Source organism: Agelaius phoeniceus, chromosome 31, assembly GCF_051311805.1.
Source record: "Agelaius phoeniceus isolate bAgePho1 chromosome 31, bAgePho1.hap1, whole genome shotgun sequence".
Classification (NCBI taxonomy): Eukaryota; Metazoa; Chordata; class Aves; order Passeriformes; family Icteridae; genus Agelaius; species Agelaius phoeniceus.
This window is the reverse complement of record NC_135295.1, coordinates 2,066,631-2,092,246: the sequence shown is the minus strand read 5'-3', so window position 1 is coordinate 2,092,246 and position 25,616 is coordinate 2,066,631. Positions and strand designations below refer to the sequence as shown.

The following is a 25,616-nucleotide window of genomic DNA, read 5'->3' as shown; positions in this document are numbered from 1 at the left end:
CCCATCCCCAATCCCAGAAGATGTTTTCCTACAGACAGAGCTCCAGCTCCCGCTGCCTGACCCCCTGTGGGATCTCCTGTCCCCAGCCCTGTGCCGACACCTGGAACCAGCCCTGCGTCACCTCCTGTGGGGACTCCCGGGCCGTCATCCACCCACCGCCCGTGGTCATCACCTTCCCTGGCCCCATCCTCAGCTCCTGCCCCCAGGAGAGCATCGTGGGCTCCTCAGCACCCTCAAACTTCCTGGGATCTGGAAACTTCCTGGGATCCGGAAACTTCCTGGGATCCGGGGGCTCCTACGGCTCCTACAGTTACGGGAGGTCCTACTCATCCTATGGATCCTCTGGGAGCTGCAGACCCTGTTAAACATCTCAGGAATGAGCAGGAAGGAGCCAAGAGCCACCACGGAGCCTCCATAAATCCTGGAAGATCCCGGAGCACCCTCAGCCCCAAATCCCGGCAGATCCTGAAGCATCCTTAGCCCCAAATCCCGGCACTTCCCGGAGCATCCTCAGCCCCAAATCCCGGCGGCACTTCCCGGGGCATCCTCTGCCCCGCGCTTTTATGCAAATTCCCTTTTCTTTTTCTTTTTTTTCCCCCCCCGCCGCTCCTGCAAAAAAAACCCGACCTCAGAACCGTCCCATCCATGATCCCTGGCTGGCTGAAAGTGGGATGAGGTCGTGTCACCTTCCCCCGCCCAAAAACCCAGGAGTCATCCGTGTGGAATGCCCAGCCCTGGAGCGATTCTTTCCTTCATTTCTCCCAGGATTTTCCATCCCCGCCGTGATATTTCGCTTCCTCCTTTCTCATTAAACCATTGCGCATCAAAATCCAGAGTTTTCCTGTGGTTTTTATCCATAATTTTGGGGGGTTTCTGCCAGTCTGGGTGAGCGTGGCAGCTCCTGGTGCCTTTCCCACACCCGGAAGGTGCCCGGGTCCTTTCGGCGGCGACGCAAAGTCATTCCAAGAGGGATAAAGAGGTTTTGGAACTCTCCCAATCCCATTCGGATCTTCCCTCGGGGCAGGCGTGGCTGTTCCCTGTTCCCAATGAGAGTCAAGCACGGGTGACTCGGATTATTTTGTGTCTCAATACCTGCCCCGGGCTGCGATGTAATTACATCCCCACGCGGTAATTTTACAGTTTTTTTTAAATTGTTTAAAAACAGCCTGGGGGGGAAAAACTTTCCTTGGAAAACTTCCCTTAGAAATTCCCACTGGAATATTTACCTGAAAGGCAAATTTTTGGTGGAATTCTGTGAGTTCCTTGAACTTTCCCATAAATAAATTAAAATAAATGAAAGAGTTGTTGGAGCAGCCCACTCTCCCCTGGGAGGGTGGGGAAATTCTCTTTTCCAGGGAATTTCTGGCTGCCCCCATCCCTGGAATTGTCCAAGAACAAGTTGGAGCAACCTGGGATGGGGGAAGGAGTCCCTGCCCATAAATCAAAGATCTTCAAGGTCCCTTCCAACCCAAACCATTTTCTGGTTCTATGAAGCCCCAAAGGACAATTCTTTAACCTTTAATTCCTTAATTCTCCCTGGGCTTGGAAGGAAAAGAAAGAAACACGGGGAAAAGATCAAAAAATGGCTCAAATCTTAGGGCGTTTTCTCCTCCTTTTTCTGTCTCCGTTTTGGAGCAGCTTCTGGTCCTGTGACCCGTGATTATGGAGCCAATTCGATAGAAAAATCATTTTCTGGCCGCTGCGACATTGGGATGTGCCCGTGGCAATTCCTGAAGTTCTGGGGCACAATTTGAAGAGGAACAAGACAGAAAAATTCCGATGGCAGCAACTGAGGCCCCTGATCCACCTGCCACCCAACCAGGGAGTTCCCGGAAGCAGGGAGAAAACTCCGAGGATGAGTAAAACTCTGCTCTGAACCCCAGAGGTCACTGCACCCTTGTCTTACCCCGCGCTCAGTCCCAGGACAAGGGAAGAGCTGTTAATTGAGATGCAATCAGCAGCTGACTCATTAAAGGCGTTTCAAACGCCGAATCCCAGCTCGGGGCAGATCCCGATGGCAATTAAACCTCTCGTGTTTGATTTCCTAAATTTATTTAATGGGTAAAATGTTTATTTAGTGGTTGTTAGGTGCTCCGAGCTGGCAAAATCGTTATTTAATGGGGTTTTAGGTGCTGTGGGCTGGCAAAATATTTAATGGGGTTTTAGGTGCTGCAGGCTGGCAAAAATCGTTATTTAATGGGATTTTAGGTGCTGTGGGCTGGCAAAATATTTACTGGGGTTTTAGGTGCTGCAGGCTGGCAAAAATCTTTATTTAATGGGATTTTAGGTGCTCCAGGCTGGCAATTTCCCTGCAGGTACAAAGGCCCAGGGATTCCAGCGTCCTTCCAGGGCCAGATTCCCATGGGATTGGCAAAGGGAGGATTTGCCGTTTTTCTCATTTTGCAATTGGAGGAGCTGCACTTCCATTTTTTCAGGTGTTTTAAATGAAATTCTCCATCAGGCACATTGAAGAAAATCTTCTTTTTTAGCTCGTTCCCTCCCCCTTTTTCTTTTTTTTTTTTTAATTAATTAAATAGGAATGTCTGGAATCTTTGATCTTTTTGCAATGTTCAAGGGGCTTTGAGCAACCTAATCTGCTGAGAGAAAACCAGTGGGGTTGGACTGGATGACGTTTGGAGGTCCTTCCCAATCCAAATCATTCCCTGATTCCATAATTCCTTGTTAAATTAAAAAAAAAAAACTGAATAATTCTACCTGATAAATTCCCCATGTCCTGTCAGTTTTGCCCATGGCCTTTTCCAACTTTAATGACACTGGAATTCTGTTATTTTAATATTTTTTTTTTTAACCTTCAAAGGATGGAAAGCATTTGGAAAACCAAGTAAACTCAGGCTGTGCTCCTCCTCGGGGAGCAGCCTGGACCTGCCTGTGGGCAGATCAGTGGATGATGGGAAAAAACGGGAGAAAAAGGGGGAAAAGGGGGAAAAAAGGAAGCCAGGAGGCTGCTGTGTGATGCAACAAAGTTTTAATGAGCAAGAAATGCCCCTTTGCAAAGCCAGAGATCACAGAAGGTGGAAAATCCATTCCCAGATAATTTTGGGGAAAGTCCAACCAAAGTCCTGCTCCGAGATGTCCTCAGCCGGCTTCTCCTGGCTGTTGTCCGAGGATATTGGTCATTGTGGGTGAAATCCATAGGGAATGGGCTGTCCTACACCGGTCCAATAAATCAGGAATGCTGGAACAGGGAATGGGCTCTTCCATGCTGGTCCAATAAATTGGGAATGGGCTGTCCCATGCTGGTCCAATAAATTGGGAATGCTGGAACAGGGAACGGGGTCTTCCATGCTGGTCCAATAAATCAGGAATGGGCTATCCCACACAAGTCCAATAAATCGGGAATGTCGGGACAAGCAGCAAGAGCAAACAACGAGGAGGTGCCGAACAAGAAGTGGGAGAAAGATCGGGAATGCGAAGAGGGCCGCGGAAACGCCGACCCCTCATGTGCGTGGATTTGGGCACTCCTGGGATACCCTGGAGGCTCCGGTGCCCTCAGCAGGGCCCGCAGGAGCCGCGGAGGAGGCGGCTGAAGCGGCGCGACACGGAGGGGCCGCAGGAGCCACCGGCCAGCGCCGAGATCCTGTACCCAGAGCGAGCGCCGTATCCTGGGAAAGCCGCGGAGCCGTAGAGACTCCCAAAACCCTGGGAGCCGCCAAAAACTGGGGCTCCGGCAGATCCCACCACGGCCTGCTGCGGGAAGGAGCTGAGGATGGGGCCGGGGAAGGTGACCACCACTGGGGGCGGCTGGATGAGGGCGGTGGAGTCCGGACACTGCCGGACGCAGGGCTCGTTGCAGCTGTTGGCCACGGGCTGCGGGCAGGAGATGCCGCCGGTGGTGGGGCAGAGGTCGTAGCAGGACATTTCCTGGCAGGGGTGGAGGGGTCCTGGAAGGCAGAGAAGGAGCTGCTGAAAACTGAGGAGCCATGGAAAGGGCAGGTGGGGGTTTGGGGAAGCTGGGAAATGGGGGAAGGCATCCCCAGGGGAAAAATTGGGGTGGGATAGGAGCAGGTTTGGGGTTGGGAGAGGTGGGGTGGGATGGGATGGGATGGGATGGGATGGGATGGGATGGGATGGGATGGGATGGGATGGGATGGGATGGAAATGGGATGGGATGGGATGGGATGGGATGGGATGGGATGGGATGGGATGGGATGGGATGGGATGGGATGGGATGGGATGGGATGGAGATGGGATGAGATGTGATGGGATGGAGATGGGATGTGATGGGATGGGAGATGGAAATGGGATGGGACGGAAATGAAAATGGAGTGGGATGGAGATGGGACGGGATGGAAATGGGGCAGGATGGAAATGGGATGGAGCAGAATGGAACAAGATGGAGATGGGATAGGAAAGAGTGGGGTGGGATGGAGACTGGATAGGATGGAGATGGGATGGGATGGGATGGGATGGAAGGAGCACAATTCCTTCATCAGATAAAAATATGGATTTAAAACGTTTTTTCCACCTGGATATCTGGCCATAAAAGCCTTTGGTTTAATGTTTTTTTCCAGTAAAAAAAGTATAAATATTATTTTATTCACTGGGTCAGAGCACAAGTCTACTTTCCTTCATTTTGGCTGGGCTGAAAATAACTAAACAATTAAATATTTTTATATATATAAATGAGGAATTAAAATAAACCCTTTCTTCAGCTGGATAGCTCAGGACACGGACAAATTTCCCTGATCCAGTTGTGGAGCGAAATCCAGGAAAATTCACCATTTTAAAGCTTGTGCGATCCTGAATTTTCATTCTACTGTCAGTCCAAGAATGGCTAAAAAAAAATTTCCTAAATAAAAAATGCCTCACATGGATTTGGCTCCTAAAGCCTTGCAGTAAAATACTTGTCAGGATACTGCAAAAATGAAGATTTAAAGAATAAAAAGAAGAACACATGAAAAATAAAGCCCTGAAAATTAATGCAATAGTTGCAAACAGCAAGTGGAATAAAAAATAAAAAAAGCAAAGGCATTCTGGAGCTGAGAGAGGAATGAAAAGGTATCGGACTTACCTGATGGAGAGGAGAAAAGCAGGAGAAGGATGGAAAAGCTCCGCAGAGCTGCTGCTTTTATACAAACCCCGGGATGCCTCGGGGCTGAACACGCCGAGCCCGGGAGTCGCCACCTCGGACGAGCCCAAATCACTCCCCAAAGTGACGAAACTCTGCCGGCTTTGCAAAACCACCCTGAACCTCTGCCCAGCACATTCCAGCTGCCGGCTCCCTTTCATCTCGGATCCTGACGGAGCAGCTCCATCCCTCCCAGCGGGAATTAAATCCCATTTGCTGAGCCCTTCCTTCATTATCTTCGGTAATGATTTTAATCAGAGTCAGAACCTGCTGCCGTGCACAGGTTTGGGATTTGCGGCTCCGGATCTTGGCTCTCGTCACTTCTGCTCCCGGATTTTGCAATGGAATGCTTGGAGAGGTGCAAGGTTTTGCACCCGCAGCCACGAACCTCAGGTCGTTGTGGGAATCGTGGCTTTGCTCGCTGGGATTGGGAATTCCCGATTTTCCTCAATGCAAAACCCACAATATTTTAGTACCTAAAACAGGGCTTAAATCAAAGTTTGTTGGGTTTTTTTTGGTTTTTTGTTTTTTTTTTCTGGAGGGATTTCAGTGTTTCTTTCACAGATGAACATCGCCAGGTCCCACCTCAAAACCTCTCATTTGCTGTGGATGAGTTATTAAATAAACACATTCCCACCAAAGTTACACTGAAAGTGGGAGGTTCTTTCCACCAAACTTCCGGATGTCCCCAGGGGATTACAGGAATAATTTCCCCCCAAAAAGTGTCCAAATATTTTTTTGGGTGTGTTTTTAAGCAATTCCCAAACCCTCCTTAATAGTTTATGCTTGAAATGTGGTGTGATTATTGCAATGTAAATATGGGGTTGTGTTCTAACAGCCCAGCATTTTGAAACGTAATTAAAATTAGTCTTAAAATTATTATTAAAAATAAAACTTAAAAAAAAAAATTGTCAAAGTGAACTCTTCCTGTTCCCTTCACCAGCTCATGGCTTCTCACCTAAGTGGATTTTCTTATCTAATTTAAGTTTTCATTTATTTGGGTGAGTTTCTTCTTCAGTGCTGATGTTTTAACTCACGTTTTCTCTGTTTGTAGCCTGAACATCTGTGAGACAAAATACAGATCTGGATGGTTTAAAAAATATCTGTAATTTCCTCTGAAAAGTTCTGAATGGTTTTGTCCAAATCCAAATTCCAACAACACATAAAAGCTGCTGATTTCACAAGGAAGGCACCGAGGCTCTCATCAATTTTTTATCTACCATGGGTGAAGAAGAAAGGAAAAAATCTTGCACCTCCAAGCAGATGAAAATGATGATTAACACCTAAGCCAGCATCATTATGCCAGCTAATGAGAGGAGAATAAATGAAGCAGCAGAATCTGCGCGCTGTCATTCTGAATGCATTTCATGGAACGTTACCAGGCGTGAAACTCGGCCAATTAAAGTGCTGAGATGAAAGAAATCTTTGGGTTGTAATTTGCGTTTCGTGCGGCGTCAGAATTTGAATCAACTCATAAACAGAAACATTGAGCAAAACCCTTTCGTCACCTCGCGAGGTGACCCAGGTGTGATAAACGCGTTAATGGGAGCCTCGCGGTCTCCAGCGGCTCAGAGGACGTGTCAAAAGCCCCTCCTCGAAACCGCCTGGAGTTTCACAGAATCACGGAGTTATTTTAGTTGGAAAAGAGTTCTGAGGTCACCGAGTCCAGCTGGGATCACCCCGTACCTGTTCATCCACACCAATGTCCAGGAATTCCTTGGACACTGCCAGGGATGGCAACCCCAGCCCTCCCCGGGCAGCCCCTTCCAAGGCCTTTCCAGGAGGAATTTTCCCAAATTTTCAACCCTGGCACAGCTCGAGGCCGTTCCCTCTTGTCCTGTGCCTGCTCCCTGGGATCAGATCCCAAATCCCCCCTGGCAGATCCCAAATTCCCCCTGGATCCCCCTTTTCTCCAGACTGAGCCTCTCCAGCTCCCTCAGGATTCTCCATTCCCTTCTCCAGCTGCTCCAGCCCCGTTCCCATCCCGGGACATTCTCCATCCCCTCAATGTCCCCCTTGCCATGAGGGGCCCAGAACTGGACACTCGATTTTCCCATTTCCATCAGATTTCCAGGTTTTCCCCTTGTTCTTCAGCAGGTTCTGCCGGGTGATGGCCACGCTCGCGTCACCTGCTGACCATCGCATTTCCTGATGACCAACTCCAGGATTTCCCTGACCCGAGGGTGGTGGCTCAGCCACCATCCACTGTCACCACACGGATCCTTTGTCCCTTCCCTCCGGAAGCACCGCGGGATCTCCGTTAGAGCCTGCCCTAAACCCTGCTTAAGGGCTCCTTTTGTAACCTGAGCTTTTCTTACCCTGCTCTTCACCACCACAGGTTCTCTGGCAGATTTTTCAGGTCCTGGCAGGAGGTAGAGATTTTCTGACTGATTTATCAGGTCCTGGCAGGAGGTAGAGATTTTCTGACTGATTTATCAGGTCCTAGCAGGAGGTAGACAAATTTTTCTGACTGATTTATCAGGTCCTGCCAGGATGTAGACAGATTTTCAGACTGATTTTTCAGGTCCTGGCAGGAGGTAGAACATCCCCTCCGCCTGTCATTTGGATACCACTGGGGAAGCCCTGGGTTCTGCCGGGAGTCATTCAATTTTGCAGCAGGTTTTGCCTTTTTTTAATTCGTGTTTTCCCTTCAGTTTTCTGGTCAGAAGTTCTCTAAACATGGTGATGTTCAACAAATCCTTTTGCTGCGGGAAAATGTGTACCCTGAGATCTTTTGGCAGCTGAACCAGATGAGGAAAACTCCCTGTGAGATAAGGATCTGCCTGAATCAGGAGGTGGCTTTGTGCTTTGCTGATGACATAAGAAGATAATGACATTTATGGCGCAGTGCTTTTGTTGGGTTTTAGGCTACTTATAAAATACGGACACAAGTTCTATTTCTATTTAATATATAAATAAATTAAACCAATGTTCTTGACGATCTTCAAGGCTCTTCCAACGCAACTCAGCGATTCTGTGACCACTCATGAGGTCCTTGTGGTGGATTTAAAGAAGTTCCCTCTGCACATGGGGCTCAACATGGAGAGAAAACTTCTGATCACCTTTGGCCACCATGCTGTGAGCACACTGTAATTCCGTAAATGTGAATTTACTGAAATTGTAAATTCATGGGTACAAACTGGCCCCATGGAAGGCTCTTCATAGAGACTTTCCCCTCTGGGCAGGGTTTGCTCAATGTTTTTGCAGCCTCATGCAGAGCAGGGAGCTTTACCCAGCAGAGGTTGGCAAACTCAGGGTGGGTGAGGACGCAAAAGCTCAACACGAGGATTTTCAGTGATGCAACAGTTTTAATGAGAATGAAAAGAACACAAACAACATGGTAAACATCAGGGTTGTAAATGCAGGCAGAGCTTGAAAGACATTTCAGTCTGTCACTGCACTCAGCCACAGGGGTGATAAAGAAGATAACAAGGAGTTGAACTCACGAAGGTATCAGGACAGAAACTGAAGGGAAGAAAATTCTGCATTTTGCTTTGCCCTTCTACATCATCCAGAGGGTTTTCCCTAGCGTTTAGCAGGAGCCCCAGTAGCCGCGGCCGTAGCGGCCATACCAGGAGGAGTAGGGGCTGCAATAGCCGGAGCCAAAGCCTCTGCCAGAGCCATACAGGCCCCGGTAGCCCCCACAGGACCCCAGACCCCCATAGCCCCACAGGCCCCCGTAGCCCAGGGATCCATAACCCCCATAGCCATAGAGACCCCCGTAGCCCAGGGATCCGTAACCCCCATATCCATAGAGACCCCCATAGCCCAGGGAGCCGTAGCCCCCATAGCCCAGGGAGGCCCCGGAGGCTGCAAGGACGGGAGCTCCAGCAGATCCCACCACGGAATCCTGCGGGAAGGAGCTGAGGATGGGCCCGGGGAAGGTGACCACCACGGCGGGAGGCTGGATCACGGTGGTGGAGTCGGGGCACTGGCGGACGCACGGCTCGTTCCCGCTGTCAGCCAGGGGCTGGGGCCGGAGGGCGCCGCAGGCAGCCGAGGGGTACAGGTCGTAGCAGGCCATCTTGTAAGGGGTTGGAGGTCAGCGGATGCTGGGGAGTGAGCAAAAGGCAGAAATTCAGTGGTTAAAATATTTCACAGTAGGAGATGTGGATGAAAAGAATTGTTATGCCTCAAGTCTTGGTGGTCCTTCCTTCTCATCAGTGTTTTTGTGAATCGCTCACCCTCTGAGCTCACTCTCATCTCTCCTGGGGTCTCATTCCAAATTTCTTGTACTTCATTCCCGCCATAGAAAACCCACAGAAAATTCTTATTGGCTGAACAAACCTTCTGCAAGGTTTGGAAGCTGGTTTGGTTTCTAATTCTAAATTTTTCTAATCTCTACTAAGAAGAAAGAATGATTTCACCATTTCGAACTTACAAATGTCCAGCACCGACTAAAAATAAAACCATCACAAAATAACCCAATTATTAAGAATCTTAGAATCCTTATGGATGCTCCCAACCTTGATTAAGACCAGCAGAAAAGAGAGACTGGAATTCCAAGGGAAGAGATCCCTGAGAATGGTGCTTACCTTTCTCACGGAGCTGAATGAAGCGAGGAAGGCGAAGTGAAGAGCCCCGGGTTGGGAGAGCTTTTATACCATTCCCAAGATCCTGGGGAACATCTAAGGTGCAATTTGGGGATGTGCATAATTGGGACAAACCCCAAATGAATGTGACACGTAGGTCCTCAAAGTTCTGCTGACTCTTTGTTTATTTGCTGGTCCGAAGTCTCGTGAAATGTGATAGGTGTGTTTCATCACAGAGCACTCTTTCATCTGGAATGGTGACAAGTCATCCTCATTCCTGTTATCATTCCATTCACAGCCCTGGCGTTACAGCAGGAATTATCCCAACGCTCCTCCAGAGCTTCTCCATTGTTAATGGCAAAACCTGTCTGCTCGCTTGGGGTCACCTCGCATGCAGAGATTTTTCCATTAAAAAACCAAAATGCCTGGAGAAAAAATGATTTAGGGCAACTTTGGGGTGGTAATTTTTATTATTATTACTCTCTGCTTAATGGGAGGACAACACGGAACCCAAAGGAAGGCATGGAAATCATCCTGTGGTCCTTAAAAGGTTTTTGCTACAGAGTCTTGGAATTATTTCAGTTGGAAAAGCCCTCCAAGGCCATCAAGTCCAAGCTGTGGCCGACCTTCACCCAAGGTCATTCCCTGTTCTCCTGTCCCTTGTTCCCTGGGACCAGAGCCCGTGGTTGCCCCATCCCTGGAATTGTTTCTGAATAAAATACGGTTCATGGATTTCCGGGATTTATTCAGAATCTTTTATTTCAAATTCTTTTTCATTGGGAAAAAACCTGACGGGGCATAAACCTCCAGTATTTGCCCTTGAACTGATGATACCAAGGACGCAAGTATCTTGACTGAGGTGTTTGAATGTGATGTCATTCCGTAATTGTGAGGCACCTAAATCCAGCTCTGCGCCTTTAATCTACTGGATCATCAATAGGATCTGCATGGACTTGCTCCCTGGAAGCTTGAAAATATTATTGTCCAAAAGCCCCTGCCCCCCAAAGGCTGAGAACGCCACCTCAACATTTAGGGATCACCTGTGGCGTGGAGTCTGCGATATTAAAATGGCCCACCCATAAACAAGGCAAGAAGGAGCCTTTGTGTCGCACGTTCCAAATTCCTGATTGTTCCCTCACCCCAGAAATTTCCAGCTCAGCCCTTTTTGGGGTTTATGACTTGTGTATCACAGGAGCTCATGAATTCCTAAGAACACGAGGCAATAATTCAAAGCATTGCGTCACTTTTTGACTTTTGCACCAGAGGATCCATTTTTTCCTAGAAAATCCCACATTTTCTCAGGCCCGTTCAATGCTCTCAGGTGCCACCTTTGTCCAGAAAACATCGGACCCTCAACACCAGAGAAAAGTCTCTTCAGGACCTCCAATCCCTTTGTGGTTTTTGTTAATTTTGTGAATTCATTCCTTGTATCATCTCCCAAACCCAAACAAGCCTCAGGAGGACAAAGGTTCCTCCCGGTCTCCTCCATGGAACTCTGTGGAAGTGGCCAAAATTAAGGATTTCACTGTTTTTCCTGCTTAGAATTAAATTCCGGTGGAATTTGTGATTCCGATGAACCCATGAGCCACTCTCCAGGTATTCAGTTCATACCAAGAGGAGCTGGCTTGGTGATTCCTGATGTAATTCCAAGGAAGTGACAGGAATAATGCCGCGCGTTAATCTCCCCCCAATTCGTCACAAGATGAAAGAATTCTCTATAATCTCAGGTGATGCTTAGATCATTATTACAAACAAATTTGAAAGGCCTCATAAAAGCCAATAATGAAACCAACAATTTCATCATCCTGATGGTTGCATGAATTTGAAATTGGGGCGGGCAAGAGATGCTGATCTGGTACCTCCAGCTGATATAAAAGCTCCCGTCTCTCCTCGCTCCTCCAAACGCTTCCCTTGACTTCTCGGAGACTTGGGTAAGTCTGAATCTTCTCCATTGCTCTTGGTGTATTTTTTATTGTTGGTTTCAACTTGAGTTGATGTCCAACGTCCTTTCTGTTGGGTGCATCTGCATGGGCTTGGGGAAGATCAAGGACCTTTCTGTCTTTTTGGTGTGTGGAGTTCTTGGTGTCAGGAACTGCGGACCTTGGAGCAACTGGACAGTGCTCGGGGTCAACTGAGTTGACTGGATCCCCTCCCATATGGAGCCAGGCTGGGAGAGCTGGGAATGTTCAGCCAGGAGGAATGGAGGTTGTGTGGAGACCTCAGGATGTGCTGGGGTTCCAGGGAAGCTGGAGAGGGACTTTCCTCAGGAGCTGCAGGGACAGGACACGGGGAATGGGGTCAGACTGAGAGGGGAAATTCAGGTTGGATATTGGGAAGAAATATTTCCCTGTGACGGTGGGGAGGCCCTCACACTGGATACTCCATGGATTCTCCATCCCCAGGAGTGTCCAAAGTCAGTTGGGATGGGGCTTGAAGCAACCTGGGATAGTGGGAGGTGTCCCTGCCCATGGAGGGGGTGGGACTGGATGATCTTAAGGGTCTCTTCCAAACCAGGCAATTCCAAGCTTCTCTGTTTAGCTCTAAATAACCTGCAAAGAGCAGGGAGTTGGACTTGAGCCTTTTGAGTCGCTTCCAGCTTGAGGAAGCCTGGGATTCTCTGATCCTCATTTTGATACGTTTAACCCATCTCAACATTTGCATAAAAGGTTCAGGGTTTGACAAGGGTGCCACCCCTGCAGCCGTTCACACGTGATAAAGCCATTTGTGTCTTGCTACCACAAGTCCTTAGGCTCTCCTTCACCTTCTCGCTTTCAAGTCTCTCCTCAGAACTCTGTTGAGGATTTACAGAACATCCTTGGAGATTTGTTCTTTATTGTCTTGTCAAATGCCTTTCTGGGAAAGCCAGGTGCTCACAATCCTATAATCTTTTGTTCCCTTGACTCTCAGCAAAATTGGGATGAGTGGGAAGATGAAGCTACTGTAATTAAGTTCTCTATAAGCTCCATCTCATGCAAACCTGCTGAACCCAAATCTCAGTTTTCCTAATGACTCATCCAATGACCTTGGACAAAGTCACTTTTCTCTCACTGCCTTTGCTTCCCAGGTTTCAGTTTAATGTGGAGGAATCATTCATAGATCTCTGCAGGATGTTACAAGGGACAAGGCTTTTAGGACATTCCCCACTTGCTCTTGTGTGTGGACACCCTTTAGAGAATTTTTGAAAAAAAAACCCTTTTTGAGAAAAAGACAGCACTGAGATTGCGAAGTTCTCAGAACACTCCACTTGTTATTTTAATTTAAATTGCTGAATTTTGAACTCCTTGCCTTCTTTTTTAGCCTGTGTTGACCTCCAACCCCTTACAAGATGGCCTGCTACGACCTGTACCCCTCGGCTGCCTGCGGCGCCCTCCGGCCCCAGCCCCTGGCTGACAGCGGGAACGAGCCGTGCGTCCGCCAGTGCCCCGACTCCACCACCGTGATCCAGCCTCCCGCCGTGGTGGTCACCTTCCCCGGGCCCATCCTCAGCTCCTTCCCGCAGGATTCCGTGGTGGGATCTGCTGGAGCTCCCGTCCTTGCAGCCTCCGGGGCCTCCCTGGGCTATGGGGGCTACGGCTCCCTGGGCTACGGGGGTCTCTATGGATATGGGGGTTACGGATCCCTGGGCTACGGGGGTCTCTATGGCTATGGGGGTTATGGATCCCTGGGCTACGGGGGCCTGTGGGGCTATGGGGGCCTGGGGTCCTGTGGGGGCTACCGGGGCCTGTATGGCTCTGGCAGAGGCTTTGGCTCTGGCTATTGCAGCCCCTACTCCTCCTGGTATGGCCGCTACGGCCGCGGCTACTGGGGCTCCTGCTAAACCCTATGGAAGCATCCCGGAGAAGGAATCGCCGGCAATGGAGAGATGCAATCCTGGCCCCAGAGGAGGTGCTGTGACCACGGCCACCCCACTCCAGTGGAGCTGGAAGCACACAACTCCTCCTTGATTTGTTCACCTTCTACTTGTTGTCTTCTGGGCTTTTTTCTTGACTCTGTGTGTGCAATATGTGGGATGAAACAATAGTTTATCTTCTTCTAAAATGCAACTTCACTGTCCAACTGGAGAAGAGCAACCCCGGAAGGAGTTGCCTGTGACCTGATATTCTTCATACTCTGCAATGCTTTCCTGTGAATGCTTTTTTTCTCATTAAAGTGATTCTGTTCTGCAAAAATACAAATGAAGTTTTAGTTTCAATTTCTCTGGCTGCGGGTTTGCAACACTTCTCTCTGCAGAGGGGGGGCAGGGGGTGAATACAAATCCTCACAATAGGCTGAGGTTCAGACTTCAAGACCACCTGGAATGTCTCAGCTGGGAGTGAAGCCAGCTGCCTGTTCCTTGATCCAGAATTTGGGAGCAGGAATAATAACATTACAGAGTCATGGACTCGTGGAATGGGTTGGATTGGAAGGACCCCAAAGATCTTCTCCTTCCACCCCCGACCATGGGCAGAGACCCCTCCTGCTAGACCAGGTTGCTCCAGCCTGGCATTGGACACTTCCAGGGATGGGGCAACCAGAGATTCCCAGGAAAACCTGGGCCAGGACCTATCCACCATCACAAGGAAAGATTTCTTCCCAATATCCACTCTAAATTTGCCCTCTGTCAGTTTGAATCCATTCTCCCTTGTCCTGTCACTCCAGTTCCCAATGAAAAATCCCTCTCCAGCTTCCCTGTAGATCCTGGAAGGTGGAATGTCACCAGAGCAAGAAGAAGGCTGGATTTGCTCACAGGTTAAGGCATTTTCTGCCTTTTAATTTTTCCAGGAATCATTTTCCAAGCTCTCTCTGCTCTGGCTTTTCTTGCTGGAGTGAATGAATCCTTGAAGGAGATGTTTTTCTGTCAAAAGCCATCCAACACCTTAGATTTCATGATTATTCAGAAAGATTTCAGATTTCAAAGCTCCACTCTGTGGCCCAGAAAACTTTATTTAAAGATTTGACAGGAAATTGATTTAACTTTTTGCCAAGGCTGTTCCTGAGGACAGAGTTTAAATATTTGACTGAGGAAATCTTTGAGTCAGAACACAAAGCTCAAAGAGATTAAAGCTTTACCTGGAAGAAATTCATACAGAAATTTAATTTTCCCTGTTTTTTTGGGGGCAGGACATTTATCTCCATGGTGTGGGGACAGACTGGATGAAGCTCTGAGCCACCTGGGCCAGTGGGAGGTGTCCCTGCCCGTGGCAGGGTGTGGAATGACATGAGCTTTAAGATCCCTCCCAGCCCAAACTGTTGGGAAGGATGAAAGTTTGACAAGAAAGTCTCACAGATACGTGTGCTTGGCAGAAAGATTTTTGAATCTAGAATCTGAAGAAGGAATGGAGATGGAAGCAAGTTTTGATATAGATGAAAAGAATTGCTGAGCCAGTCTCGCTGGATAACCAAGGTGGCAGAGGGTGTGATAGTTAGAAGGGGTTTTATGACTTGGAACAAAGGATAAACCCACTCCAAACAAGAAGATGTTTTTACCAAGCAGAGAGCACAGGCAAACAGGGCAGCAGATGTTGTAAGTAGAAAAAAGGTCTCAGAACTTTCCACTGCAAGAAAACCGAAAAACAACTTCTAGCTTAAACTGTAATGTACTGACTTTGAGTGATTGGAGGACAGCAACATGAATATGGTAATTACAGCAGTTATGATAGGCTGCAGATAATAGTTAAGGTATAGGTTGGTTCTGCTGTATTAAGACGCTCAGCAAAGAAGAGTATATAATGCAATGTAACCAAAACTAATGCATTATAAAATATATAATGCAATGCAACCAAAACTAAAGGGTCTCCAGACCTGCCTGCAGCTGGAGCTGACAGCGGTAGGCACAGCTCTGTCACCCATGGGCTACCCTAATGTCTTAGATGTAATAAACTGCATTTTGGAGAGCTGCCTGGAGTCCCGCATCCCTATTTTCGACTCTTACACCAAACATTCCATGATTCCAGGATATTTTAGGCTGTTACTGACACCTGCACAGGCGAGGCTTCTCCAAAGGCAAATAACAATGGTGAAAATGGGAGAAAAGACCACCAGAACATGGCAACTTTGATTCAATAAACTTTTATTGAAAGCAAGCAAAGCAATGCATTCGCAGAGTCTCCAAGAAGCAAGAAGCTCTTCTCCAGCCAGAGGCAAATTCACATGTGATTGTTTGGGACTCTCTTCCAAATCCCAGCTGTTGATGTGAGCAAACAGGACCCATTTTGAGCCCTTTTGTTCCATATTTACCCCAGGCAACACAGAAATGGGGCAGGAGAAGCATTATGGCAGAAGCTGAAAGAGGAGAAATCCAAAAGGGGCTGAACAGCTACAAATTCGTGGTGTTGAGATGGAGCAGCAGTAGTTCCAAGCTCTTTGGCTGTGAAACCATCACATTTCATCTGTTGGCGAGACCTCTCTTGGGATTTTCCCCTCGGGTTTAGCAGGAGCCGCAGCTGCCGCGGCGGTAGCGGCCGAAGCGGGAGGACCAAGGGCCGCAGGAGCCAAAGGATCTCCCAAAACCATACAGACCCCGGTAACCCAGGGAGGAGCCCCCACAGGAGCCCAGACCCCCATAGCCCAGGGAGGAGCCCCCATAGCCCCACAGGCCCCCGTAGCCCAGGGATCCGTAACCCCCATAGCCCAGGGATCCGTAACCCCCATAGCCCAGGGAGCCAAAGCCCCCACTGCCCAGGGAGGCCCCGGAGGCTGCAAGGACGGGAGCTCCAGCAGATCCCACCACGGAATCCTGCGGGAAGGAGCTGAGGATGGGCCCGGGGAAGGTGACCACCACGGCGGGAGGCTGGATCACGGTGGTGGAGTCGGGGCACTGGCGGACGCACGGCTCGTTCCCGCTGTCAGCCAGGGGCTGGGGCCGGAGGACGCCGGAGCCACCGATGAGGCCGGAGCCACCAAAGAGGCCGGAGCCACCGATGAGGCCGGAGCCACCCATGGAGCACAGGTCGTAGCAGGACATCTTGCAGGGATGGAGGTTAAGCTGTGGGAAGTGTTAATTTGTATTAATTTGAAAAGGAATAGCAAACTTTAGGCTGTGCTGAAGCAGTCCAAGGGTATCAGTTATAAATCTGGGAAGTAAATTTATTTCCTTGTCTTCTTTTTTCCTATGGCTGTGATCGCCAGGCTACTTTTGACTTCAGTGCAACACAGTCTGTGCTCTTCAGTTGTATCTTTGAATTTCCAGACCAGATAATTTCATCAGTATTACATTACTCTCAGTTGATGATTTCTACTCAGATTTTATCTTTCCTGTTACAAACTCAGCAAAACTCTGAGTTTTGTGGCTACCAAATGTAGCCACATATACAGGTTATTCTTTATCTCCTAAAATACAGCCAAGGAACCCTTTGGAGTGCTAAAATAATACAAGTTCGGGGTTCAGTACCACTCAGTGACTCTCTGTCTTAAAAGACATAGAGATAAATGAGAAATTAAACACCAAATATCCTACAGAGCAGCAGCAGCCTGACCCCAACCAGATTTCTTGACCGAAAGTTCAGTTTAGAGAAGTTTGAGACAGAAGTGTCTTACCTGGTTCACGAAGGCTGAACAGGTGAGAGAAGTGGATGGAAGGACCTGGTGCAGGCACCTTTTATACAGCTCCCTGCTTGCCCACAGGGCACTGGGCACCTGATGCACCAGCTCATAATTAGGTCCCAGCCCCAAATTGCAGGCCACATAATTCCCCAAAGTGCTGAAATTGTCTTTGCTCATTGCTGGTGCACTCCAAACCCACACATAGCGTGAGCTGCACATTCCACCCCAGACCTCTATTGTCTCCGGGCTTTATGCGGGGAATTATTTTTTGTGATCCCATTGCTTTCCTTAGCGTTGGGGGAGGAAATAAAGCTGACTTGATTTATTTATGAATGCCTCATAATTAGGATGACTGAAGGACACTCATGGTTTTCTCCAGGCAAAGGTCCCTGAGTGAGATCAACTGGAGACACGGAGACAATGGAGTTTCTTTTAGGGACTCAGATGAGGACTGGGGACAAATAACAAAGGGAAAAACACTGGTTCTGCAGGCTCAGCATTTCTCCCTCCACCCACTCAAGGCAAGGCAAACACGACAGTCAGGAGCATCTTTGAATGGACTTTATACCATAAAATGCTATCATGGAATGGTTTGGGTTGAAAAAGACCTTCAAGATCATCCAGGGACACTGTCCATAGACCAGGGTGCTCCATCCTGGCCTTGGACACTTCCAGGGATGGGGAATCCATGGAATATCCTGCGCCAGGGTCTCCCCACCCTCACTGGGAACAACTCCCACCCAACATCCCATCTAAACCTCCTCTCTGTCAGTTTTAATCCAATCCCTCTTTTCCTGCCAATTCAACCCTTAGAAGAAATCTCTCCCCGTGTTCTTTTTTAAACTCTCCTCTGGTTCTCTTTCAGTCCCTGGAAACAGAGAAATATTTCACCTGGCAGCCACAATTCCATGGAAATTGAGTTTTCTGAGTTGTTTCATCGAGCTTTCCTTTCCTTTCCTTCCTCATGTTTTCCCCTCCTATTTTTACATGTTAGAGACACAACATTCTGTGTATTAAATAAAAAAGAAAAATAATTTTATTCTTAAGGTCAAAGACAGGAAGGTCAGTGTTATAAACCAAGAGCTGATTATGGGAAAAACTCAAGTGGCCTCAATTTATGCATTTTAATGAGATAATCTTATAATTGTGGGGTGTTTACACCCAGGCGCAGATTTTATATAACTCTGACACAGTAGGAATAAGTCAGTAATGGGTGTTCAAGAGGTGCTTGAAAATCCCTTGGAATGTTCTTGTAAAACTTCAATGTGACTTTTTTTTTCCAGGATAATGGCTCAGGAACTCCCCATGTCTATCTTCAGATTTGAAAAAGCTCATAATTTATAAATAATACACGGTGTGAAGATAACCATGTGGGTGATTATGATAACGATGATAATGATAGAGTAGGACGATCGTGGTGTAAACAGAGAGAGAAACCTCAGCAAATCTAACATTTGCTTTTCCCAGCAGATTTCCAGCTCGTAATTACTCTGTGCTGAAAGACACAACAAGGATGGCATTAGGTGCAAGATCCTCTCTAAAAACAAAGGGTTTCCACTACAGCTAAATTTGGGATTTCTCCTATATAGAATCATGAAATGGTTTAAAATTGGCAGGGACCTCAAAGACCCTCTTGTTCCAACCCCTGCCATGGGCAGGACAGCTTCGACAGTCCCAGGCTGATCCAAACCAGCCTTGAACACTTCCAGAGATGGAACCATCTCAATAAAACATAAATTTCATTATTAATTCAATGTACACTCTGATTATTTTGAGCTTTCTGCTCTAATCCTTAAAATCATAAATATCTCTCCCTTCAGAACTAAACTCAGGTTTAAACTGTGGCTTAAGGGTTGGAAAAAACATAAGACTGTTCTGGATATTTGTGTCCCCAAACCATTCTAAGAGTTCCATAATTTCTGTAAATGTCTGGGCATAATTGTCTTATAAGACAGGACAAAAATATTTGCGTGTAAATGGCTCAGCACACGGTGTCACCCCAAAAAACTGACACAAATTCATGAATCATGTTTTAGGATGAAAGATGCACCAGTTTCATCCATCAGCGTTCCGGCTCAAAGGACCTCGTGTGACGTAAGGCAACATTTGAGATCAAGAATAAACACAAAGAGCGGCAATTTCGTCACTTTGAGGAGCAATCAATACAAAGAAATGTTCTGTGTCAACTAATGAGCTCCTCTGAGCCCTGAGGCAAGTCTGAACTGTATAAAAGCCGTCTCCACTTGGGGTTGTCCCAAACGTCTTCCCTTCACTCGTTCTTCTCAACGACTTGGTAAGTCTGGAGCTGCTCTTTGCTGCTTCTGGAATTGCTCTTTGCTGCTTTTGGAATCTCTCTTTGCTGTACGATTCATCCGGGGTGCTCTTTTCCACTGGGAACTCGTAGGCAAAATTTTAGGTGATGAGATAAACCTTGCAAAAACTTTACGGAAGGCTGCTCTCTGCTCTCGGGGCTAGAGCTCTGTTCCAAACCAAACCGAAAATTCCTTATCAGAAAATTCTGTTGGATATTGGGTTGCCTTCACCAGTTGTATCTATAATGTGAAAGGTTCAGTGTTTATTCCTATCCTCTGTTTGGCTAAATGGGTGACTGGGAATTATCTGGAAAGTTTAAATCTTCCTGGTTCACAGGGAAATGTTGAGTTTGGAGGCAAACCTGCCATTAGATGCAGTTTGTTCTATTCCAAATCAACTGAAATGCTTTTAATTCAAGATAAATGGGCATGAACACCCTGGCTTGGAGTAGGACACAGAGAATAATTGAGAACTGTTTAAAATGCTCTGTATTAGATTTATTTAAGATTAAAAGGGATCCTGAAGGGAACTTAAGGAGCTGAAACGTGGAGCACTGGGTTTTTCCAGGTTAATGAGGGCAAGTGGTTTGGTGTGAGAATTTTTCAATAGTTTGTGGCTCAAAATCAAAATTCTGGGATGTTAAGCTCATTGTAGGGCTCTCAAAGCCCTGATTCAATGTTTGGAAATTTGGGACAATCATCTTTGCGATTCCCTTGTAATGGTCTCATCCAAGAAGCTACTGAGCAAATCTGAACAGACAATGAGTTATAATCCCTGTTTAGACAAGGATCAGCACAAAGGAGATCAGTGGGAATGAGGAGCCAGAGTCATGAAATCCTGAATAACAACACACTCTACTCCTAGAGTGGAGTCCCACTCCTTGTTGATCCCCTGACTCACCAAAGTGCCCCAGCAAATCATTTTTGTTCTTACAATTTAAGAACAAATAATTGTTCTTATCCAATTTTCATCTTTAAGAGACATGGGGAAATTCCAGCGCTTCAAAGCTCTCCTGCCTGGGGAAAAGCAGTCAGCGCCAGAGACTTTTTCTCTTTGTAAATAACATCTTGTACTTGCTCCAATCAACTCTTGCAGATTAACCTCCATCCCTGCAAGATGTCCTGTAGCCACAAAACTCAGAGTTTTGCTGAGTTTGTAACAGGAAAGATAAAATCTGAGTAGAAATCATCAACTGAGAGTAATGTAATACTGATGAAATTATCTGGTCTGGAAATTCAAAGATACAACTGAAGAGCACAGACTGTGTTGCACTGAAGTCAAAAGTAGCCTGGCAATCACAGCCATAGGAAAAAAGAAGACAAGGAAATAAATTTACTTCCCAGATTTATAACTGATACCATTGGACTGCTTCAGCACAGCCTAAAGTTTGCTATTCCTTTTCAAATTAATACAAATTAACACTTCCCACAGATTAACCTCCATCCCTGCAAGATGTCCTGCTACGACCTGTGCTCCATGGGTGGCTCCGGCCTCATCGGCGGCTCCGGCCTCTTTGGTGGCTCCGGCCTCATCGGTGCCTGCGGCGCCCTCCGGCCCCAGCCCCTGGCTGACAGCGGGAACGAGCCGTGCGTCCGCCAGTGCCCCGACTCCACCACCGTGATCCAGCCTCCCGCCGTGGTGGTCACCTTCCCCGGGCCCATCCTCAGCTCCTTCCCGCAGGATTCCGTGGTGGGATCTGCTGGAGCTCCCGTCCTTGCAGCCTCCGGGGCCTCCCTGGGCAGTGGAGGCTACGGGTCCCTGGGCTATGGGGGTTACGGATCCCTGGGCTATGGGGGTTACGGATCCCTGGGCTATGGGGGCCTGTGGGGCTATGGGGGCTCCTCCCTGGGCTATGGGGGTCTGGGCTCCTGTGGGGGCTCCTCCCTGGGTTACCGGGGTCTGTATGGTTTTGGGAGATCCTTTGGCTCCTGCGGCCCTTGGTCCTCCCGCTTCGGCCGCTACCGCCGCGGCAGCTGCGGCTCCTGCTAAACCCGAGGGGAAAATCCCTCGACTCGGCAAACAACACCAGTGGATCCTCACCTGAGCTCCTGAGGAAGGGGCTGAGATTCAGAACTTCACTTCAGATCATGGAGACAGAACCCCTCTAGAAATTCTCCTTTTTGTTTCCGCCTTCCTTTGTTCGGTCTCCTCTTCCCCGCCCCTTCCAGTGGCCAAATGTGCGGCTCCACCATTCACTGGCCTCTCCCTGAAACTGCGGCCTCCTGCCACAAGGCTGAGGGAGCAGCTCTAGTGAGGGACAACCTGCTTGTCTTTGCCTCCCATGCCCTTGTCCAGTGGCATCTTCCCTGCCCTTGCAATAAAAAAATCCTGCATCCAACACCTGCCTTTGTTTTTTTCTGAAAATTCAAATTTTCCAGAGTGGGATTCCTCCCTGTTAGAACCAGGCTTGAGATTCTTTTGGTCAGACCTGCAGCTGAGAGTCCTCTCTGCCTTACACTGATTATTCCAGTTCTCAGACTTCCAGTAGTTATTCCAATTATTTCCATCCAGTTTGGGGCTGGGACAGGGAGCTGTCAAATCCCCAAGGCTGCCAGAGCTCAAGGACAACGCTCCCAGGCACAGGGTGGGATTCCTGGGGTGCCTGTGCAGGGCCAGGAGTTGGACTCAATCCCTGTGTGGCCCTTCCAGCCCAGGATATTCCATGGTTCTTTTTTTTAAGTCGTTAATTTAGTGCTGGAATTCCTTTTAATTTTACATCTTCCGGGCGATGGGTTAGAAATCATCCAACTGCCTTCAAAGACAGAGCTAAAAAACACCGCCTGAAGTTCTGCCAAAGCATGTTCTGAAAAGGAATGATAGGAGGAAGGTGAACAAAGGGAAACAATTTTTGAGATAGGTATCTGATGAGCAAAGATGAGGCACTACCTTCTCTTTTTTCGTTAATCACTGCTGTGATAAAGTTGCCTCGGGGAAGGTTTGGCTGAACCTGTCAGCAGGTGAGGCAAAAAGAACATGAACTGATGCATTAGAGAGGATTTACCTCTTCCTTCACCAGGACTATTTCAAAGAAATTATCTTGATCAGTGTCAAGGAACAGCAAATCTTATTTTTCACAGGTAATTTCAGTACTCTTCCTTGTATTGGACTGGATCTGTCAGATGGCCCTAAGTAGTAAATTGAAATGGAAATTAGTCCATGGTACCTGCGAATGCTGCTTTTATTTTCACAAAACAAGACTTAATTTTTATGGGTAAACAAACATTTATTTGTGAATATTTTGACCAAAAAAACCCACAGAATTGTTTAGGTTGGAAAAGACCTCTGAGATCATCCAAGCTGTGCTGGATACCCACCAGGTCACCAAGTCCAACATCCAGGAATTCCTTGGATATCTCAAGGGATGAGAATTCCAAACCTTCCTGAGCCCCTTCCAAGGCCTGACTGCCCTTTCCAGGAGGAAATTCCCATGTCCAACCTGAACATCCCAAATCTCTCCCCTGGCAGGATCTCCTCTCTCTCCCTGCTTCATCCCCCCTGTCCCCTTTCCTCTCATCCAGCTCCTGGAACAACTTTCCAAAACGCCGATGCTTTTCCCTCCGTTTCTCTTCTGATCTTTGCTTCCACCTGCAGCCTCCAAGAGGTGCTTGGGTGTAAATCATGAGCCCAGCCGAACACCCGAGCTGCGACTGGCAAATTTCACCTGATCCTCTCAGCCCGGCAGTGCCAGGCAGGTAGCAGCTTAATCAGCTGTTGTGTCAGACAAGTGCTCAGCCCAAGATAACGCCCCTGAAGAAAGCCATTAGCACTTAGGGAACAACGATTACACAGCTTTAATTTGGGCTGGATGCCTGCTCAAAGTGAGCTCATGTCTGATTGCAAAATCCAGCAAAGGGCTGACCTTTCTCTCAGTGTCTACTCGGGAGTTACGGGGTGGAGGGAGTTCACCCCATTCGTTACTCAAGGATCCCGAAAAACCTCTAATTATTCATCTGCGTTCCTGGCATTGGCACATCTTTTGGGAGCCCTGATAACAGGAAGCTGAGTGGCACTGAGCCCGAGGGAATCAGAGTTTCAGACTGGAAAAACGGGGTGGCTGAACTGCTGGGAGCAGCAGTAACGGAGTGACCATCATGGGATGGGGCAGAGCCGGGTACCTGCTGACTGTGGGGAAAGGAGGTGCTGCAATGGCAAGGAAACCTTCCTGTGCCACCTTCCAGGAGCCACCTCAGCATCCCAGGAACCAGGAAAACACCTCCAACATCATCAAGTCCAACCCAGGACCAATCCCCACATTGTTAACCAGCCCAGGGCACAGAAGGTCACATGCAGTTGAACCATCTGATCCACCACTGGTTCCAGTGACCATCAGTTCCAGTGACCTCTACTTGAGTCCCCACACTTCTCACAGTCACGGTCACACAAGGATTTCTCACTTCCTTGACCGCAGGTTTTCCAAGCAGAGACTCAGACCCCGACATGGTGAAAATAATTTAATCATGGCACAAAACCAGCAAAACAGCTCAAGATGGCACCTCCAAGGAGGGACAAACAAAGGGCACGTTGGGATTTTGTACCCTCAAAGCCTGGAGACATCAGTTCCTGCTGTGACCATGAGTGTGCCAGAGATCCCTGTGACCTTTACATGCTCTGTAGTGAATACACTGAAAGCATAAAATACCAAGAGACATCATAACATAAGCAGAAGCTGTAAAACCAAGGGAAAGAGCACACCCAATTTCCCTTTCACTGCAAACATGCCCCGGCCTGTCTGACAGACAGAGTGAATCCAGGAAAAAATATTGGAATTAATCCTGAGTAAACCAAAGGGTAGAACATGAAGTGATATGAACAAAGCGGAAATCACCTGAATTCTCAAAGAGGTAAAACCCATATGAGAGGCCCTGGTGAAAAACGGAGGGAGCAAAACCTATCCTCAAGCTGATGATGGAAAAACATTCCAGAAAAATACACAGAGAGACAGGGATTGGATGCAGGAAAACTTTATTGCAGCAAGAAGGGCAGGAGAGGCAGGGAGAGGGAGGGTGGGCAGGCCGGAGGCAGACCGGGTGTCACGGGCTGCAGGAGGCCAGGGCAGCTTGTGCAGAGCTCAAGGTGTCCATGCTGGGCTGAGGCGGCAGCAGGGCCTTGGGGGCTGTTGCTGGTGGCTCTAGCAGGGCCCACAGGTGTCCCAGAGCTTCTTGCTGTAGCGGGGCAGGGCGCAAGGGCTGCAGGCGGGAGCAGCGTAGGCTCTGCCAAAGGTGCAGAGGCCCCCCGAGGCCTGGGTGGCGCCGGTGCCGTAGAGGCCGCCCAGCCCCAGGGAGCCGCCAAAGGCCGGTGCTCCAGAGGAGCCCACCACGGCCTGCTGGGGGAAGGAGCTGAGGATGGGGCCGGGGAAGGTGACCACCACGGGCGGGGGCTGGATGAAGGCAGAGGAGTCGGGGCACTGGCGGGCGCACAGCTCGTTGCAGCTCTCAGCGATGGGCTGGGGCACAGCCACGCTGGTCCTGGGCGGGCACAGCTCCGTGCTGCTCCTGGGTGGGCACAGGTCGTAGCAGGACATCTTGCAGTGGGATGCGAGGGTGCTCTGCAAGAGAGGGCAGCCATGGCAGGAGAGCAGCCCAGGGCAGCGCCCAAGGGGCCACAGGGGCTGGAGCAGGGAGCCGCCAGCAGAAGCGCTGGCACACTTACCCTTGTTCCCGAGCAGGAGAAGGTGGCCAGGGCACTGCTTGCTCCAGTCTGGCCCAGGCAGGGCTTTTATAGCAGCCCCGGCATTGCTCAGCTCCAGCCTGGCCAATCTGCACAGGGGACACTCCCTCATGCTGCTGCTGCTGCTGCTGCTGCTGCTGACACCAAGGCTGTGCGGCCCCTGCCCCTCCCTGAGTCAGCATCCCCCAGGTGCCAGCCCAGCACATCCCGCTGCCCCAGCCATCTTCTCCTTCCTGACACCTCAGACGCTTCAGAGCCAGCATAGAACCGAGGAATCAGCTCCAGGAACAACTGTAAAGGGCTAGAGCCTTGGGTAGGGGTGGCAGGAGCCTTCACTGTGGAAGGCATTTGTGCATGACCAGGCAGTCCAAGTGAACCAGACCACATCTGCCTACCTGCAGTGTCCAAGGGCTTCCACAAGGCTGGGAACAAAAACATTACCTGATCTTCACAGTCTGAGGATCAGACATGTCCATCTGACCCAGGCTGATTCC

The 25,616-nt window shown here is 48.7% G+C and overlaps 3 protein-coding genes and 1 pseudogene across 3 annotated transcripts; 1 reads left to right on the top strand and 3 right to left on the bottom strand.

Annotated features, from left to right (window-relative positions):
• Positions 1 to 3,110: 3,110 nt before the first annotated feature.
• LOC129132283 (uncharacterized) lies at positions 3,111 to 5,153 on the bottom strand. Its single transcript, XM_054651329.2, has 2 exons — positions 5,033 to 5,153; positions 3,111 to 3,902 (listed from the first exon to the last, which is right to left on the bottom strand). Exon 2 carries the CDS (start codon positions 3,877 to 3,879, stop codon positions 3,511 to 3,513), a length of 369 nt encoding a protein of 122 aa, XP_054507304.1. The 5' UTR covers positions 3,880 to 3,902; positions 5,033 to 5,153; the 3' UTR covers positions 3,111 to 3,510.
• Positions 5,154 to 8,621: 3,468 nt separating this feature from the next.
• LOC129132246 (scale keratin-like) lies at positions 8,622 to 9,113 on the bottom strand. Its single transcript, XM_054651287.2, has one exon. It carries the CDS (start codon positions 9,111 to 9,113, stop codon positions 8,622 to 8,624), a length of 492 nt encoding a protein of 163 aa, XP_054507262.1.
• Positions 9,114 to 12,946: 3,833 nt separating this feature from the next.
• Positions 12,947 to 13,438, top strand: LOC129132254 (scale keratin-like). The gene has a single exon (XM_054651294.2). The coding sequence runs from the start codon at positions 12,947 to 12,949 to the stop codon at positions 13,436 to 13,438; it is 492 nt and encodes a 163-aa protein (XP_054507269.1).
• An 11,145-nt stretch (positions 13,439 to 24,583) lies between these two features.
• LOC129132113 (feather keratin 3-like) lies at positions 24,584 to 25,598 on the bottom strand (annotated as a pseudogene).
• Between the last annotated feature and the right edge of the window lie 18 nt (positions 25,599 to 25,616).